General features: G+C 38.9%; 1 protein-coding gene across 8 annotated transcripts in view; it reads left to right on the top strand.

Annotated features, from left to right (window-relative positions):
* The window catches only part of rapgef2.L (Rap guanine nucleotide exchange factor 2 L homeolog), a 202,550-nt gene that overhangs the window by 123,684 nt on the left and 58,567 nt on the right, over window positions 1–20,299 (top strand). For 4 of the 8 annotated variants that reach the window (XM_041581217.1, XM_041581231.1, XM_041581219.1 and 1 more), the window contains one exon: window positions 1,872–1,889. The exons of 2 other annotated variants lie outside the window; for them this stretch is intronic. In XM_041581217.1, the coding sequence (XP_041437151.1) occupies window positions 1,872–1,889 (18 nt within the window). Of the gene's footprint in view, window positions 1–1,871; window positions 1,890–14,118; window positions 14,222–14,714; window positions 15,280–20,299 lie in introns of those variants that run through there. 2 more of the 8 variants (XM_041581246.1, XM_041581241.1) reach the window with 2 other exon arrangements.

The following is a 20,299-nucleotide window of genomic DNA, read 5'->3' as shown; positions in this document are numbered from 1 at the left end:
CATTTATAGCCATGGCATGCATTCACTTTATTTTCCCTTAGTGGTGCAATGCAAGAATTTTGAAAACTAAGTGGTACTCAAGGGCTGAGTAGTACAGAGTTTTATCCATCTGGTATATTCAGGCAAGCATTCTATCATTTTTCATGACAGTTTTGCCAATAATGGCCGCTGTATTACTGTTTGTGATGCTTAACTGGTTGGCAACTTCAACAGTACATAAATATATTCCTGTACATAGGTCTCATTGAGCATAATAACTGGTAGTAATAATTTCAACCAGTTCTACATTTAAGAATAATGAGTTTATGGGATACCAGAGGGGTTGGAGGTTGGCGATACATGGTTGTCCTCTGGAACACCATTAGCATGCAAAACATTTAGAACATGCAAGATGGGGAGCACTGTGACTAGTGCTGTATCCACAAGTGTTCCCTGTGTGGGTTTTAAAGGGCTCAATATTGTGCCCCTAAGGCTACTGCCACACCTGATAGACGAAGTTCTGTGTGCAGGCACACGGAGTAGATTTCGGCATTGAAATGCACAAGTATGCATTTTGGCCCCAAAATCTGCTCCGTGTGCCTGCACCTGGGCCGAAACAGCAGTTCCAATTGCAGGCACATAAGAAAGCTGATATGAGCACAGGGACAGTTTTATTCCACAGTCCATGAATCCACCTGGTGTGGCAATGGTGGCCTTCGCGTTCCATCATTTGCCCCCATAGCATTGGTTAATTTGCCCTTGAATATTCAATCATATGAGTGGGAGCTGGTATAGTGGGCTACTGTTGTGCTTGCAGAAGAGTTACTATAGCTCATGGGTATATATTACATTTGGACAGATATAATAGTAAACCATAATCAATACCATTATTGCTTTGTTAAGGGAAAATAAAGTGAAATTTAGCTTATGAATAGTAAATATGTTCTTGTATATAGCAAACTGTATGTTTACTGATGAAACTCTTCCCTCTATTTTTTCATTACCTGTACATGTTACATGGGACCAATTGCAAAAATGAAAATTTAATATAAGCTTCATCATAGTGAAATAACAAACTTAATAAATACAATCAATTAAATATTTGGCATAGTTTCTGAATTAATCAAGTTTATGTTCACTATCTCTCTCTCAGCATCTGTTTCTCTATATTCTGTCTTCATGCAGCAGTTGGGTGTCAGATATTCATTGACAGTTAGATCCAACATATCTTATAGCAGGGCTTCCTTTCCTAGCAGATGTATTAGAGCTCACTCAAACAAATGATTCCAGTACCTGTACAAACAAAATCTAACAAAATAATTGCCTTTTGCACAAATCCTGCATGTAGAGAGACAGGATTTCTGGTGATTTTAATAGAGTGAGCTCTAATACATCTTCTAGGCAAAAGGAGCTCCCCTATAAGATATATTGGATCATTCATCTGACACCCAACTCCTGAATGAAGGCAGAATGAGGAGAAACATATGCTGAGAGAGGGATAGTGAAAATACTGTAAATTTGATTATTTCAGAAACGGTATACGATATTTAATTGATTGCAATTACAAAGTTTCTTATTTCAGTATGCTGAAGCTTGTATTAAATTTAAATTTTTGCGATAGTTCCCCTTTAATTTTGGCCAACCGCTGCTTTTATTTTTTTCTGCATATATCATGACATGGTAGATTTGTATGAGTCTTGATTATAATTAATTATAAATTAATTTGTAGTCCCCATTTTTTGTGCAACCCCTGCATGGCTTTTCTAACAAAATACATGATTGGGAATCAAAGTTTCTCATTTGCATATCCTTCTGGATGTATAATTGCATGACAAGTAACCTCCATCTTTTCCTTTCCTCCTTTATGGCATTCATTTCATTTTGGCTCACAGGAAGGCTCTAAGCCTCAGGTATTGTACTGTTCAATGTCTTGTCCTGAATCTGACATCTTATTACATGTCTGTACTCCGTCTCTCTGGACCCTTTCTTTAAATTGCTTGGTCACTATCCAGTCACTGTTGTGTTGTGTTGAACATGTCCTTGTGATTCCTCCAGCATGGAATTGGGATAAGGGACTTATTATAACGGTACTGTTGAGTATCATGGATTCAGTTGAATACCCATTATTAAAACCAGATTGATTTGAGTATTTGCCCCTTTGATAGGGGGACAGAAATAAAATGTACATCTGTTATAAAATACAAGGAAAATCGGTATAAAGCCTAATGCCCAGATCAGGTTGGGGCAAGTACACAGTATTGTTTTATTATGACAGAGAAAAAGGAAATCATTTTTAAATATTTGGATTATATGGATACAATGGAGTTTATGGGAGATGGCTATCCTGTAATTCAGAGCTTTCTGGATAACGGATCCCTTACCTGTATTAGGCTGACAAAATTGTTTCCATATTATATATTTATTCTAGCTATAGAAAAAGTCTGTACTTTCATGCTTCCTGCTGCCTGATTCAGGGTTCAAAAACTTTCATTCTCAAACAAAAGTAGATGTTTCCTTTTTTGCTATTTTTTTTAATGTGATATTGTTTTATGTTAGAATCTAAGAAAAAGTGTAAAGCTTTAATATGCTGTTTGAAAAAGTATAAATACATGTAATATTTATTTCAACAGACTGTATACCCTCTTTTCAACATCAGTACAGTGACCAGGGCTTGTGCTAAATATACTTTGTGGCTGTTGTTTTAATCACAATATTATTATATTGAGCTAAACCAAACGGGGAAACTGAAGCCTACTCCATGTTTGGTCCTGAAGAGGTAGATAAGACCAGTGCACAGATAAAACATTAGGCAGCCTATTCCCTATTCAATTGAAGTCATGTTGAAAGGGTTATATGCTAGCTCTGCTCTTTTCAACTTATCAATTGGTCATTCTTAATTGTTTTTTTTATCATTAACTTTATTATAATTATCCACCTTCAAACTACTGCCAGGTTGCTAGAGAATACTAACCAAATAGCTGCTAAAAAAGCTGAACAATTGGCTAATTACTTCAAAAGCCACATAAGATATTATTCTAAAAATAAATTTAAAAGTAAACAACCCCCTCTATGGGGCAAATTTACTAAAGGGTAAAGTGACTAATGCTGACTTCATTTTGGGACTTCGCCGATTTACTAACGGGCGCTGGTGTAAATTCGCTAGTGAAGGAGATAGACTCTAGCGCTACTTCGCACTCTAACGCCAGGCGAATTTTCGTTCTGGCAAATGGACGTAACTACGCAAATTCACTAAGATGCCGATTTAGTGAACGTTGCACCAGACTTGCCTTGGCCACCTCAGACGAGTCGAAGTGCAATAGAGTAGATAGGAGATCCTTAGCTTTGCTTGCCGAATTAGCGCTAGCGAAACTTCACCAACGTTCGGCGCCCTGGACTCAACTTCGCATTTTAGTGAATTAGCGTTGTCCTGCCGAATTTTAGCCTGGTGAAGTGTTGTGTTTGAAGCCGTCGCTGGCTAATTTCCACAGGTTAGTGAATTTGCCCCTATGTGTGTGATGTGGGCCTATTCTTCTAGTTCTATTTGCTGCTGGTTCTTCAGGTTAGTCAGATGATTTTCAGATGAATTGTGACCAGGGCTTTGACTGTGCCATTGGATAGTGGGTTAGTGGTTTGACCTGTGTTTAGGAATATCTGATTAAGATCAATTTTACCCTTAAAGGGGTGGTTCACTAATAAGGTAGATTTTAGTATGTTATAGAATGGCTAATTCCAAGCAACTTTTTGATTGCCCTTCCTTTGTTATATAGTGCCTGAATTATTTGCCTTATTCTTCTGACTCCCAGCTTTTTACTGACCCCTTTGAAAAAAAGTAAACCAAATGCTCTGTAAGGCTGCAAATGTATTGTTGTTGCTACGTTTTATTACTCATCTTTTTATTCAAGCTTTCTCAAATTCATATTCAATTTTGTAATGCAAATCAATGAATGGCTGCTAAAGTCATTTTGATACTAGCAACCAGACTGCAGAAACTGCAAACTGGAGAGCTGCTGAATAAAAAGCTAAATAACTCAAAAACCTGTTTGTTGACTATTGTTGACTATGGTTGCTAATGCACCAGAGCATCATTTTCAGCTACTGATCCCTTTTCTAGGCTGCTTCTGGGTGATATAGCATCCACTTTTTGATAAATGAACTATCAGTGCCCTCTGTCACATCTCAACTAATAGCTTTTTCTATTTTATAACATCTTTGAAATGTTTGTTAGTTTTCATTTTTACAGTTGTCCTTCAGATTTAGTCTGAATAACGATCGAAAGGGAAACAAAAGCATTCACAAAATCCCCTACAATAATAACTTGCCTTTTCAAGCAATGTAAGCGGCATTGTTAAGGATCTGAATAGTTTTGCAGGGAACTGTAAGCACTTTGTTCTGTTCCATTGCACAGTTTACATTTTGTTCTGTGCCTGGCTTGTCAGAAATACATTTTTACTCCTTCCAGATATTTATTTTCTGCACCATTTTCTTTTCTTTAAGGCCTGTACAGTAAAATGAAATATTTTAAACAGCACAGAAAATTTGCTGCTGAGGTTCTGATTCATTAGGCACATTCAGGTGTATACGCCAGTCCAATAAAATCTCTGCAGAAATTTAGCAATAATATCCCAATCCCGCTAGCTCATTGTATGTGAGTGAGCAAGGGTCTATAGACATAGAGGCATTTGAGCACAGCACACTGGGATTCGGTGGTTTTCAAACACTTTCAGTGTAAGCCCCACTTCTATGTATGTATATATATTTTTTAAAAAAGCACAACTAGTGAATGCAGTGCTTGTGCAATATAAGGGCAGAGGCACACGCTCAGATTTGGGAAGATTAGTTGCCCAGCAACAAATCTCCTCTTCTTCGGGCGACTAATCTCCCCGAACTGCCTTCCCCTGCCTTCCCGCCGGCTACAATGTAAATCGCCGGTGGGATAGTACTCGGAGCACTTTGTTTTCCGGTTGATTTTGGAAAACGAAGCAATCTGAGTGCTACCCCGCCGGCAATTTACATTCTAGCCAGCGGGAAGGCAGGGAAAGACAGTTCGGTGAGATTAGTTACCTGACAAAGAGGCGATTAATTGCCGGGCGATTAAATCTCACCGAATCTGAACGTGTGCCTATTAGTGTAGAAAGTAAACACAGGGAGGATAAGTATTATAACAAACAAAGATAACTATACAGAGATAAGGGGGGTTATTTATTAAACTCCGAATGCCAAAAACCAAAAAAAATAAAAATTTTTACTATAAAATCCAAAGTTTTAGTGGAAAAAGTCAGAACGATTCTTATTTTTTTATTTATTTTTTTTTCCCTGCACAGGACATTTTCGGGAAAATGCAGTGATAAATAATGGATTTGATCTGAGTAGTTTTCAGAAAATAATGAAATAAATTCGGACTTTGATAAATGGGCCTCTAGGTGTCAAGGTAATAAACACTGTAGGATGGAAATCCATGCGCTGTAAACTTTAGCTAGGACCCTGCTTAAAGGGATGGTTCACCTTAGTTAACTTTTATTATGTTATAGAATGACCAATTCTAAGAAACTTTTCAATTGATCTTTATTTATTTTTCTATAGATTTTTAAACTATTTGTCTTTTTCCTCTAACTTTTTCAGGTTTCAAATGGGGTCACTGACCCCACCTAAAAACAAATGCTCTGTAAGGCTATAAAATTGTTTTTGCTACTTTTTATTACTCATCTTTCTGTTCTGGCCTTTCTTCTTATTCATATTCCAGTTCTTATTTCAAGTCAGCGCATGGTTTGTAGGGTAATTTTGCTCCTAGCAACCAGATTGCTGAAATTGCAAACTGGAGAGCTTCTGTATACAAAGCACAAGCTCAAAAAACACAAATAATAAAAAAATGGAAACCAAATACAAATTGTCTCATTCTCTACATCAGGGATCCCCAACCTTTTTCACCCGTGAGCATCATTCAGAAGAAAAAGTAGTTGGGGAGCAACACTAGCAAGAAAATGTTCTTGGGGTGCCAAATAAGTGCTGTGATTGGCCATTTGGTAGCCCCTATTTGGATTGTAAACCTACATTGAGGCTCTGTTTAGCAGTACACCTGGTTTTTATACAACCAAAACTTGCCTGGAATTCAAAACTAAGCTCCTGCTTTGAGGCCACTGGGAGCAACATCCAAGTGGTTGGAGAGCAACATGTTGCTCACGAGCTACTGGTTGAGGATCACTGCTCTATATCATACCAAAGGTTAACTCTAAGGTGAACAACCCCTTTAAAGGTCCAACCTTTGGTCAGGTCTGTCTTAGCTGATGATAAAAGCATGAATGCAGCATAATTAATCTGCTCTCCCCTGGTCTCCTACAGTAACAGGTCCATCTGCCACTGCCAGTAATCTGGCCTTTCTCTCTAGTTCTCACCCAAACTGGCTTTCAGTCTGTGCCTCCTCCTGCCCCTGCACCTCTTATTTAAGTGTTCTCTTGTGAAATATATTGCTACTATAGTTACTTGCCAAGCAGGACTGTTTGACTGACCCTCAAACATAAAGTGCACATGTTCATTCATTTCTGCCCATAGTCTCAGAGAATGCTGCCCCTATTATATTCTATTGAATCAAACAAGTAATAAAGATGTGAATATATATATATATATATATATATATATATATATATATATATATATATATATATATATATATATATATATATATATGTCAACAAATGCTGTGGTCTTTGTCACAAGGAATCACATTGAAGTTATATGATAGATTGCAGGCATATAAATAAAAAATGAGTAGCAAATGCTTATAGGCCCCTGACTCCTCATCATTTGTCTTTCCATCAAAAGCTAAACAACTGGTGCGTTTTACAGGGGTCTAGGAGATGTCAGTACTGACTAATAAACTTCTTTTTGTAAGGCCTTGGGAATGTAAGTCTAAAAACCCAGGAACATCACATTTATAGAAACTACCAAGTAACCTTTAGGATAACATTTAGACAACACTGCCCAGGCCATCGTCTACAGAAACAAACAATTAAATACCCTGTGCCAGGCCATCTTAATTGTAATCCAGTCTGCGTTTCATAGCCGTGTTGGCCAATAAATGAACTTTTAGTATGATGTAGCGTGTGATATGCTGAGACAATTTGCATTTTTTATTATTTGTGGTTTTTAAATCATTTAACTTTTTATTCGGCAGCTCTCCAGATTGCAGTTTCAGTATTCTTGTTGCTCAGATCCAAATGCATTGACTTGAAAAAGAGACAGGAAAATGAATAGGATGCAGGTCCTCACTTGAATAGAAAGATGAGTAATAAAATGTAACCATAACAACAGATTTGTAGCCTTACAGAGCATTTGTTTTTAGATGGGGGTCAGAAGGCAAATAATTAAAAAAAATACAGAAAAGAAAAAATATATAGGCCAAATGAAAAGTTGCTTAGAATTAGCCATTCTATAACATACTAAAAGTTAGCTTTAACTAACTAGCTTTAACTACCCCTTTACATTGAAATGGGCACTTTAGTCCATGACTAAAAAGTCATTGGAAAAGGCTGCCTGTAGGAAAGGGTTTTGATCATTGGAATTTACCCTTAGGGTGAACAAAATGCCCGATGTGCTATTGCTTTATTTCGCTACATGCTTGTTCTAAGCATAATTGTATGTTGCATGCTGACACACAAAGCTATACAGGGAATACAGTATGTGCTCATGCCCTAATGAAGCACAACTAAGTGATTATCTCCCCATCATAGGAAAATTGCCATGTGCAGGGTTCATTTTTCATTGAGATCAAAACAAGATGGATTCTTCAGTGTTATGTGAAAATGCAGCTGATGTTGCTAGATGTCAAAGCTTTATTTTAAAAATAATAATGGCATTTTTATTGGAGTAGTCAGTCTAACTGCATGGCCATTTCTGTGGCTTCGGCAGGCAATTGGGACACTCTTTCTTACAATTCAATTAGATCTAATTCTGTCCCCAGTTTGATGCGGAAATGAGATATTAGCAGTCTTAGAAATGAGAGGGGCCAGAGCATCATTCTGCTTTCATTCTGATCCATCTGTTGCCCATTCAGAAGCATAACCTGACAACTGTTCTGTGTGTAACCACTGTGAAGGCTATGTCACTCACACTGCTTTGATTGCCACTGTCATTAGTGCACAAAATCGCCACCTGTCCTGTATTTCACCGGGTTAGTCTGTAAAATGCCATCCAAGTCCAGAAAGAGTGTTATAGTATTATTGGCAATGTGCTTGCCGGTAAGTTTATTATACCCTCTTGTACCATTTCTCCAATTCATGCTCCGTTTTATTCTCTCGGTCCCCATAATCCAGAATCCACAACACAACAACCCACCCTTCCATGTCACCGATGCACTCCAGCATATCCAGGACAGTATTCTTCTGTTGACAATTTGGCAGCCCAAGTAGCATGTGCCTTACCCACTTATGCTTTGTGGCTGTGCTGCAGAATAACGAACATTATCTTCTTTGGCTTTAGATCCTTGTTATAGGGTTTTATTTCCAATATTTTTTAACTGGTAGAGAAATTCAATTGTAAGCATGCTTTCTAATCCCTTCTCTGGTTTTACTTTGTATCCCTGAACCTCAGAGTCCCTTATCATAGAGCGTCAGATAAGCCTGTTCTCCCATTCCGCAAATCACTGAACTCTGCAGTGAATTACAGCTTTATGCTGCCGGCTTGGGTGGAGCAGCAGGAGAGGTTGCTATGTGAACACTCCACTGCAGATTCTTGTTATATCTGTTTAAAACCAAAAGAGAATAATGGGCCTCTTACCATGAATCTAAATCAGTAGAACTGCCCTGTCAAACTTCAAAAGTTCTATGAGTGTTTTGTTATTTAGTCTCATAATAAAAACACCGCTTTATGTTTTATGGAATGTGCAGCCTGCATTCCCAGAACTGCTACAGCTATTGCTTTCTCCTTTCTCACATGCCCTGTGGATTCTGGCTATGCAGCAAGTGACACTCCATTCAAATACTCTCTCTTGTACTCACAGATACCAGGGAACAATTTCTAATTTAAAGGCTCATTGGGTACATGGGGAGCCCAATCCCAAAAGGATTATTATTAGTATTTTTAATGAAGGGGCTACTTTCCTATTACAGTAACATATTTTGAGCTCTAGTTACCTGGTTGTGGTAATGTTTTGCAGAGTCTTGTACACCTGTCCATACAAGTCAGATGACTGTGAGGGTTCGGATTTGCTTTTAATGAACACAGGATTCGAATCTGAATCTGTAGAGTGCCATTGTCCAGAGTGTTTGTCATTTTGAAAGTCACAGGGTTATAAGTGTTTGCCAACACTTATGATTTGTCTAAAAACTATTTTAATCCTAATCCCTAACCACATTTTGGATTCATGGCACCCCTACCTGTGGAGCCGTTCAGTCCCCCCAAGAACTCGGCAAAGCAACTATAGCATTGCATAATATCCTTACCGCTTTTATAAACGTTCCTTCTTTCAACTTGCAAACCGTCCTTAACTCTGGTATAACTTTCTCTGGCATCCAAATGCTGCTAGCTGACCTCCCTGGATGAGAAGGCAAAGCATGGATAGGGTTTACAAAGTCATACAAACCAGATGAGAATAATATGCAGTGCAGGCTTCGGCTTCTGCTGCTGGAAGTCTATTTTTATGAGTTGCATCAGCTTTGCTGCGGAACATAGAAGTCTGCTGGGATTCACTGTTCTTTTCACTTGTCTTGCAAAGGAAGGTTCTTTTGATGTCATAATTGATACCCACATTTTTGTTTTATAGAGAAGACACATTCAAAAACACAAACTTTTGCCTTTTTTGGGGCTCTGAAATATCACTGGTGACCTAATAACTTAAGTTCCCTTATACATAAGGCACTCATTTATTTATGTAGTTCCAAATTATAACAGGTCTTTGCTCAGTGCTGATAATTATAGCATAATATTTATTATGTTACTTCTTCATCTTCATAATGGCTTACAGCATTTTCCTGTTTTTTTACCGTTTGTGCTTAATGCTGTACTGCCTTTACTGGAGTAGGCTGGGCTCTGCTATCAATCAACAGGGTGTCAATATATTTTTTTGTATTAAACTTAAAAATAGTTGCAGTAGTCATTCACCAAATAGATATATCTTTTATACAGCTGTTTGGGAAATTTGCTTTTACTTAACATGTCAGTCTAGTATAGGTCAATGTAAAAACAACTGGACTTGCTGAGTAATCAATGAAGACGTTTCACTACTCATCCGAGCAGCTTCTTCAGCCGAGAACTTCCCACACCAGTCAGTTGAACTGAAGAAGCTGCTCGGATGAGTAGTGAAATGTCTTCATTGATTACTCGGCAAGTCCAGTTGTTTTTACATTGACCTATACTAGATATACTATGACCTGGATGAATGAAAATCTTCATAGTCATATTAACATGTCAGCTTTTCTTGTATTTTGTTGTGCTGAATACCAGCTGTCCTGGAACGATACAGTTACGTTATACAGGTATGGGACCTTTTATCTAGAAAGCTCAAGACCTGGGATTTTCCAAATAAGGGATCTTTCTGTAATTTGGATCACCATAAGTCTACTTAAAAATCATGTAAACATTTAAACCCAATAGGATTATTTTGCCTTCAATAGGGATTAATTATATCTTATTTGGATCAAGTACAGGCTCCTGTTTCATTCTTACAGAGAAAAGGGAAATCATTTTCCAAAATGTATTTGATTAAAATAAAGTCTATGGGAGATGGCCTCCCATAATTCAGAACTTTCTGGATAATAGGTTTCCGAATCCTATACCTGTACATATATGTATATATACATGTTTTAAGCATTATCTGACCTAGCAACCAGATTACACTGCGGCAAACCTCCCAACATTTTGGAAATAAAAAGAGGGACAAAAAAGTTGCTGCGCACAGTGCGGCAATTTTTTTTGACAACGCCCATTTTGGTGGCCACACCCATAAATTGCCATGTTCATTTTACAATATTTGGCAGGTAATACAAGTTTGAACATATTTCTGTGTTTTTCTAATGAAGGTGAATTGCCCTTTAAAGGGATACTGTCATGGGAAAAATTTTTTTCCCAAAATGTATCAATTAATAGTGCTGCTCCAGCAGAATTCTGCACTGAAATCCATTTCTCAAAAGAGCAAACAGATTTTTTTATATTCAATTTTGAAATGTGACATGGGGCTAGACATTTTGTCAATTTCCCAGCTGCCCCTGGTCATGTGACTTGTGCCTGCACTTTAGGAGAGAAATGCTTTCTGGCAGGCTGCTGTTTTTCCTTCTCAATGTAACTGAATGTGTCTCAGTGGGACATGGGTTTTTACTATTGAGTGTTGTTCTTAGATCTACCCGGCAGCTGTTATCTTGTGTTAGGGAGCTGCTATCTGGTTACCTTCCCATTGTTCTGTTGTTTGGCTGCTGGGGGGGGGGGGGGGGGAAGGGAGGGGGTGATATCACTCCAACTTGCAATACAACAGTAAAGAGTGATTGAAGTTTATCAGAGCACAAGTCACATGACTGGGGGCAGCTGGGAAATTGACAATATGTCTATCCCCATGTCAGATTTCAAAATTGAATATAAAAAAATCTGTTGAGAAATGGATTTTCATTTTCCCATGACAGTATCCCTTTTAAGAGTGTAACTTCTCCCAAGAGACCTGTTAACTTATATTGTTACAATTACTTACAGTATTTGCTTATCTCAAAATTGTTACAAAAGTATCTTATCTGCAGCTGTGGCTGTACTGGGCTCTCTGCCAAAAGCCAATTAAGTTAGAAACATTGTTTCTTTTTCTGTCTGTTCAGTGCAGAGAAAATAGGGACTTTCCAGTACAAACTAGGGACTACAGGTTGAGCTGTCAAAAGAGGGACTGTTGGGAAGTATGTATTGATGTAATGATGTCATATTCATGTCTTGGTGCCATAAAATCTTTGCGGGACCCTTCTGGCCCAAGGACTTCCAAAGGACAGCCCTAACCTAGATTGGAAAATCCAACTGCCACATTATCCTACTGTGCCACTAACCCTACTTTATGGTCATGTTTGAATATATGCATATATGAAATCACTGGCACCCGCAGCCTTTACTCTTCCATCAATTTTACAAAAAGACTGCTCGTGTCCGCATCTGTTCTGTAAGGGTAGTGACTGGATTGGATGTGCAGTGAAAGGTCTGGAGAATATTTATTCATGTCACTGCACTCATAGGATGGAGGCAGATAGGATTGGCCTTTTGGCAGAGAAAACTGTGTGTTCTATACGTCTAAAGGCCAAGACGTAACAATTACGATCTTTCTTGGAAAAGATCTTTCCAAGAAAGATTGTTTGTTTCAATACACACAATATTATCTGTGCGTCTATGGCCACCTTAATGCACATGGAGATTATATATATAACACTTAATAGCATATCTATTCCTTCTCTCATGTTATATTGTTGTAATCAAGGAGCTGGCTGGCGCTTGTTGCTTCTATTCCAGAGCAACAGGTGTTTTTTATACATGGGCACTGGTATTGGTTAATTATTTGTAAGCAGCAGTAGTAAGGGAAGAACATCGGATTTTCTCGTGGGGGGGGGATGCAATTCACTCTTGGCATTGGTATAATGTTTTTGTTTTTCTAGGAACCACTCTGATTTTCTGTTCCATACTTAATTAGTCACTTTCTGTAAATAATTGTACAGGGCAAAGACATGTCTTGCATCAGAATTAACAAATCGTTTCTATTTTCAGGTGAATGAATACCAAGCTTGGCTGCCATATTTATCCAATGGCGAGAAAGATAATTAACCAGTGAGAAAGTTCTCCATAAGCATTTATCCTACTTCTTGAAAAGTCTATTGTTAAATCTGGCCCCGGTAATGGAATGATTCTGATGTGAATCTGCAAATTAGCCCAACACCATTTTGCATACAGTACAAGACTGCTTAGCTGGAATCTATATATGCTAAGTGGTTGTGAAACATTCTTATAAATACTTGTGTGGCAAGGAAAAAGAGATGACTTTTCAGCATAGGAGAGCTTCCAAATTTGGCACAGTTTTCCCCTCATACAGTACAGCTAGTTGACTTGTGCTGTGGGGTATCTTCTACTCTGTGAAAGTGGTTCCATATTAGGGATGCACCGAATCCAGGATTCGGTTCAGGATTCGGCCTTTTTCAGCAGGATTCGGCCGAATCCTTCTTCCTGGCCGAACCGAACCCTAATTTGCATTTGCAAATTAGGGGCGGGGAGGGAAACCACGTGACTTTTTGTCACAAAACAAGGAAGTAAAAAATGTTTTCCCCTTTCCACCCCTAATTTGCATATGCAAATTAGGATTCAGTTCGGTATTCGGCCAAATCTTTCGTGAAGGATTCGTGGGTTCGGCCGAATCCAAAATAGTGGATTCGGTGCATCCCTATTCCATATATATAATGAAGTAGCTGGATGCAAACTGTTACACACATTATAATGCTGTATAAAGAGGTTGCAGAAGAATCCCCAAAGCTACATTCTCTGTGAGTGATGCTTCTCAAACTGTGGGGCAGCCAAAAGGCCAGCTAATGTGATTTTTTTAGTGGAGACGGCCAGTGTTCTATCTTTGGGCTAGCTTACATTTAGTTATTAGTGGGGTTGAAGATTTTCCACAATAGATAATGCTGAAACAATGCTTACATTACTGATCAATAGAATTGATAGACTATTTCATGGGATGTTTTATTTGTGGGTATGTGGCAGGCTGCAGGGTACGATTGTTTATGATGGTGCCACGTCTCTCTGTAGATGGATGGTGGGCATCTTTGCGACTGCCGTAGTTCTGTGTGTGCCTTACCTTTACCTTTACTCCATTGGTCTGGGGAGAAGTCAGCTTTCGCTACAATCCCTCCCTCTAAAAGCTGCTGTAGCGCAGATGTGAGGCTGCCACGGACTGTCTTAGTGGTCCATTTCTACCTTAACGCCTGAAAGAGTTAAGAGCGTGAGTGGGCGATCCTGGAGGAATGTGCCTTTCATGTGAGTTGAATATTTCAGAATATGAGGCAAGAAGAGACGAAAGGGAGATTTCTGCTTACAGTGTTACATCACTAGCCCTGCATATTGCCTGTGCCGCTTAGGAGGCACACTGCAGTCTCTTGTTTTTTTTTTTTCTTCAGGAAACAGCCATGCCCTTCCCTTCCTAAGAGGACTTTATTTCTTATTTAGAAAAGGAAGCCTTCTCGCTGCCCAGGAAATGGCTTTCCTTGTGCGTTGCTATGCCAACTGCCTGCAGCCATGGTCCTCCAAAGTAAGCACAATAATGTAATTATGTCGGCATATTACATTCTGGGTATGAGAGAGGAGGGGGCTGGTAGTACTGCTGTGTCTTGTATGTTATGGGAGCACTAGGGATTTTTTTTATTGTAAGGCTGGGAAAACGTGCTTGAGAGGTACAGACATCATTAAACGAAATGTCCGTCAATGTCGCCTACTATGATGAATTGAGCCGGTTAGTTGCTCATAGCAAAGATCCCTGGTCAGTTTTCAGACTGCATCGTTAACATCCAGGGAGGAGGTTCTTACCTACACTCTGCCCTAACCCCCCCTCCCACACTCACACACATGCACACTCACACACATGCACACTCACACACATGCACACGCACATGCACACTCACACGCACATGCACACACACACGCACACTCACAGTAGTCACAGTGAACACTACTACATTTGGTGAAAGTGAATGCATGTCAGTTTAGAGTTTAGAGCTGCAACTGCAGAGGAAGCTGGAGAATTTGATATGCTTGGCTGCTTTATAAGGGCTGGCTCCTACTCTCTGACTAATCCAATACAGTATTAAGCCTTTTTGGAAAGGACTCTATGGGCGGTCAGCCATTTTAGTTTTTTTTTTACCCCCTCACCCCCCACCACCACTTCAAATCCTCCCCCCTCCTCTTATTCTTTTCCTCCTATTATTCAGCTGCTATGGTCTAGCTGCTCTGAAAGAATGCTGAATGTATACGATTTCCTTAGTCACTTTGCACAGTGAGATGCTGGGGGCTCCCAGCCTCCTTTTAAAAACATGGAGACAGATGCCGTTGTGAGGACTGCTGTACTGCGTTCAAAGCTGCAAGCTTTTCCTCTGCTGCCCTGCCGCTTCTCTCCCCGCTCCCCTTGGATCTTTTTAGCATTCGTTTCCTCGTGTGTTTGTGCCTTTTCTGCATGTCTGTGGATGTGAGCTTGCCGGCCGTCAGAAAATAGCACATGATGTTTAAATTCATTTCCGTCTCTGTTTCTTCATTATGAAACCTCTTGCATTCCCATCTAGTCATGGAGTTATGGGCCAGCAGGAGAAGCATTCTGTGAGTATTACTCAGGCTGTTTTTTAACCTTCTCAGTCAAAAATATATATATTTTCCCCTTGTGAGTAGATTTAATCACAGTATGGCAGTGCCTGGTATATGTTACATTTCAGTGTGCATTTATTATTTTGAAATATCCCCTATAGATCAGGCATGCTGCCTCCAGAAGATGTAGCCCTGCAAATCCCAGTACCCCCCCATCCCCACAGTAACACAGTTTAGGGTGCTGGGACTTGTAGCTCAACATCTCAATAGCTTTTGGCAACCTTTTAACTTAATACATATTTTATGTTGCTTGTGATTCAAGGATATTAAGAGGTTTGCATTTTTATATGAAAACAAAACGAAGGTTCATTAATATTTATTTATTTTTTACAAGAATGTCATAGATGCAGTTTTAATGAGAAACCTCTTGGAATTTCCAAGGGTGATAATTGTTGGTTTCTATGGTGATCAGAGCAAATTACAGAGCTTGTGCAAAGTGGTGCCTAGTTTATGCATATGTTTAAACTCGCAAGTGTTTGATATCCGAATGGCTTAACCTCTTAATGCTCAGCTGTGGCAGTACACTTGCTGCATTTGTTTTAACCTTGGGATTGGCTTTGACTCATGCCACAGACCCAATATAGCTCTTGGTGGAAGAAGGGGTTAATGTGATTGTTCACCTGCATTATAATTGATCCCCTGTGTCAGCTCCTTATTTGTCACAAGGTAATCCCAGTTTGTAGCCAGTGTTTGTTTGAAACACGCAACGCAAGCCGAACCCAACAGCAAAAGCTGAATGTGATTGGTTAAGAGGAGCTTATCTCAACTTTTGTATTTTAGTGACCCTTTGACCCAAGCTGTAACTGAATTGTTTTGCTGCAGCAGGTTGCGCTTGGTCATTAAACGAGTAAATGAGTCTAGCCACTAATGGGCTTTTTTTTCTTTATTGCAGTTGGAGAATGTTCAAAAATAAATATAGTCGGTGCTATTTTTGGCATGTTGTGATACCAGCAGCTTGCAAATCCCCAAATCATGTAGCCAGATAAATGCCTTGGTGACACTCACAAATTTGTCGACAGGATCCAGTTATCAAGTTGACACAGTTGTGATAAGATTGACTTGGTAGTTTCATTTGTGCATTCTCTCTCTGGTTCCTCTCATTAGATCACTGCTACTAGTTATGTTAGCTGGGAACACAGCTTTGTTGAATCAGAATGCTTGTGTTTGGTACACTTTTGTGGTAACCTTGGTGTACAGGCTGTGTGTTTTTTTTTTAGCAGAGTAAATATTTGCTGGGAAAGCTGAGGGTCCTCCTTGATTGTTCCTTATAGCCGACATTAAACACACTTTTGTGTCAGAGACAAAATTCTTATCAAGGTGGGATAACAGTTATCAGATCTGGAATGCTTGGGTGCAGAGTGTTTGCTTTCTATTATTCTGGCACTGTTACATGGATGAAGAATTCCAAACTTTTTGCCCTCGTCGATTAGTAACTCCATGTGCAATGGAGACACCAACGTATTTCCAAGTGGCAATTTCCTGACAAGCCAGCGTACATGCTTTTGCAAGCAATTGCCATAAAACTTGATGGGGGCAGTTATAAGCACCCCCTGTCCAAAAAGCTACTAATGTCCATGGCAACAGAACGTTCAGAAACGTCCCACGAGTCATTTCCTTTAAGACAATAAAATTAGCGTTTAAACATTACAGAAAATAGTAATGGTTTGCCATCAACATGGGGATTTGTGTTATAAACTCCAACGTGCCCCCTTTATATTGCATTGAGAAAGCAGATCAGTATTAGACATTTTAATGTATACAGATGTGCATAATTATATGCACTCCCCCAGTTTTGTCCCACCTTCTCCACCATCAGTCTTTTCTGTCATTGGTAGACTGTCCTTGGGTTTCCTGAGTGAAATATAAGTATGTTTTCTTTGCCACCTATGACGGTTAAAAGAATTTAGCTGTTGGTAAGTGAGCCTTTTTGGGGGGGGGGGGTGGAATGCATGATTTCCTATGCTGTTTACCATGGATCTTCATGACCATTTTGATACAGTGATGTTTTTTCTTGACATACAAAATAGTCCGTTAAACGAGGTGCATAATAACCAATTCCTGAATCTCAAATTTGGGTTCCCTGGTAGAAACTAAGAAACTGTTATGTAGGTGAAAGAAAGAATGGTAATACAATGGAACTGAATAATTACAGATCATAGCACTCTTTTTAATTTGTAATACTTTGTTGAATTATGTATAAATGAGAGGATGTAAAATGTGCACCATAAGTTATGAAAAAGTTGTTTAGATGTTACACTCTCAGGGGACCTCAGTTATGAGCATCTGTTACTTACTTAGTGCTAGACTTGTCACTCACTTCAACCAAATCAATGGTTGGGGACCAGCAAATGAGTAGGGGATACTGTTCTGGTTTCTGGACAAATGTGTGTTTTTATTGATTAGTCTTCATTCTTTCTTCACCTAAATGTATATGGAAGCAGATAGAATTGATAAACGTGAAGTCAATATGGGGCTGATTGACCATGAAATTACTCATACTGGAAGTTATATGGATGTATCTTAAGGTGGCCATAGAAGTACAGATAATATCGTACGTAACCAATTTTGGTACGATATTCGGTGTATGCATGGTGGGAAAAGAGCCGACCAATTTCGGCAGAAGACTTGGATATTGGTGGGCTCGTCAATCGAGCTGGACAGAAATATTTTTCTAGCGCCTTTGAAGGCACCCAAGCATCGCCCGTTGTTAGTGCTGAATTGTCAGTTAGAGGTAGAATTCTATTGTTTCTACCTGGATATCTGACGATTCAGCTCTCCATGTTTGTACTGAAACGAACAATCTTTCTTGAAAAGATCTTTTCCAAGAAAGATCGTAATTGTTACGTCCATTCCCACCATTAGCCATATGAAGTTGTGTATGACTAGCAGCTCACAGATCACTGATTTCTGAGGAGCCTACTGTTGCCATTGCCTTAGTGTCTGAGGCACTTGCTTAAAGTGGGCCAATAATTAAGTGAGCTTTCACTCTCTGCTATCAGTTCATACAAATAAGTTTGTATACCGTCATCTCAATATTATAACATTGTTAATTAATATGAAGTGATGTACTGTAATTTGGATTTTGTATATTAGTCATCAGTCATGCTGCAAATAATTACAAATTTGTGATTCTGTTAGGGCCAGAGTTTACAGCTAGATTTTCCAAATTAAAAGATATACATTATGGTGTTTATTTGTCTGAGATCTCCATTATTGACCTTAAAGTATTTTTTTTTCATTTGTTGGTTTTTGAGTCTCTTTCCCTTCTCCCCTTCTAGTAGAATGCAGATTGCCCAGCATGGGATTAGCCATTTCAGTTTGTTTTTCATTTTGGTTCATGTTGTGGGCCTTGGGCTCAGAACTGATTGATGAATGTTGTTGATACTTTGGAATTTGCCAACCGAGATTGACAGCACAGTAAGAAATCTGTTTGTTCTGAGGCTTTTTGCAATGATACAGATTTGTAACTAATAGCAGCATGTCTAAGATGATATAGCCATATATAGGTGCTATATAGGTACTTCTTTTACTATTCCAGGTCCACCAAAGGGGCCTGGAGCAGTAACCATTTTTTTATTGGATGTGGACGAAAATGCCTTCCTATATATTCCTATATTAAAATTTAGGACAAAAATGTAGTTGCTTTCCTTGATAGCCTTGTAATTCTCATGACTCATTTCTAAAAGCAGCTGATAGAATCCATGACCCAGTTAAAAGGTGACATCAATGAAGGTGTGTATTTTGATGTACACAAATAATGTCCCCCATTATTTTACATCAAATCTGGTATAACCCATTATAGTCATTGCAGCCATTTTAATATTAGTGGAATTGTATTATTATTTTATTATGTTTTACTTTGGAAATGTACACTATAATGTCACTCCACTTTAGATTAAAGTTTTTAAGAGCATAATTTTTAATTGGCTTCATATTAATTAATTGGACAGTTTGGTGTTAAAAACTGGTGATGTGCGGTGTGTCCTAATTCTACTTTGTTCTTACAAAACTTAATAAACATGCCCCTAAGGGTGAGTTATTTATATATCCGGCCCACGATCTCTGTGATGATTTATTAATGATATGCATAGCAGAATTAAGAACCAGTTTAAAGCCTGGTTCCTAGCCAATGATATAAAAGCAAAGTAAGTTGTATAAAAGTGTTTAGCTGACATTTTACTTAGAGAGTAAGAAGGTGTAACTTACAGTATGCTAAGAACATTTGGCCTATGCATATTTCTGTGCATATGACAAGTCCACCATATTGTTTGCCACAGCATTCACCAAATGAATCTGAACATAGTGGAACAGTGCTATTAATCTGAATGCTTGGAACCTGGGATTTTTCCGGATAGAGTTTTTATGTAATTTGTATCGCCATACCATAACTCCACTTAAAAATATAAGACAAAATAAAATTATAAATTATAATTGGAATGTTTTGCCACCAGTATGGATTCTTGCATCAAGATACTTGACAGAGAAAAATTATTTTAAAATTCATATTATTTGCTTAAAATTTAAGGTGGCCATACACGGGCCGATAAAAGCTGCCGACAGACCGAGTGTATGGGGCCCTCTGACGGGCTTCCCTGGATTGATATCTGGCCGAAAGTCGGCCAGATGTCGATCGGACGAGACTAAAAATCCCATGGGATCGCGGCCGCATCTGTTCGTTGATGCGGTCCCGCAAACCCACCGCCGGTTACCCATCGTTAGGATTGAATGGTTGGGCCCTAGGGCCCACGATCGGATCAGCCCGATATTGCTCACCTCAAGGTGGGCATATCGGGGAGAGATCTGCTCGTTTGGCGACATCGCCAAACAAGCGGATCTCTCCGTGTATGGCCACCTTTACTCTATGGGAGATATTGTTACTAATTTATAGCCTTCCGGATATCAAGTTTTTAGATAGGATATCCCATACGTGTTCCCATAACTGTTCTTTCAAAATATAAGAAACATAGTTACTCTT

This window comes from Xenopus laevis, chromosome 1L (assembly GCF_017654675.1).
Source record: "Xenopus laevis strain J_2021 chromosome 1L, Xenopus_laevis_v10.1, whole genome shotgun sequence".
Taxonomy (NCBI): Eukaryota; Metazoa; Chordata; class Amphibia; order Anura; family Pipidae; genus Xenopus; species Xenopus laevis.
Note: the sequence above shows the minus strand (reverse complement) of the source record. Positions and strands in the feature narration are given on the sequence as shown.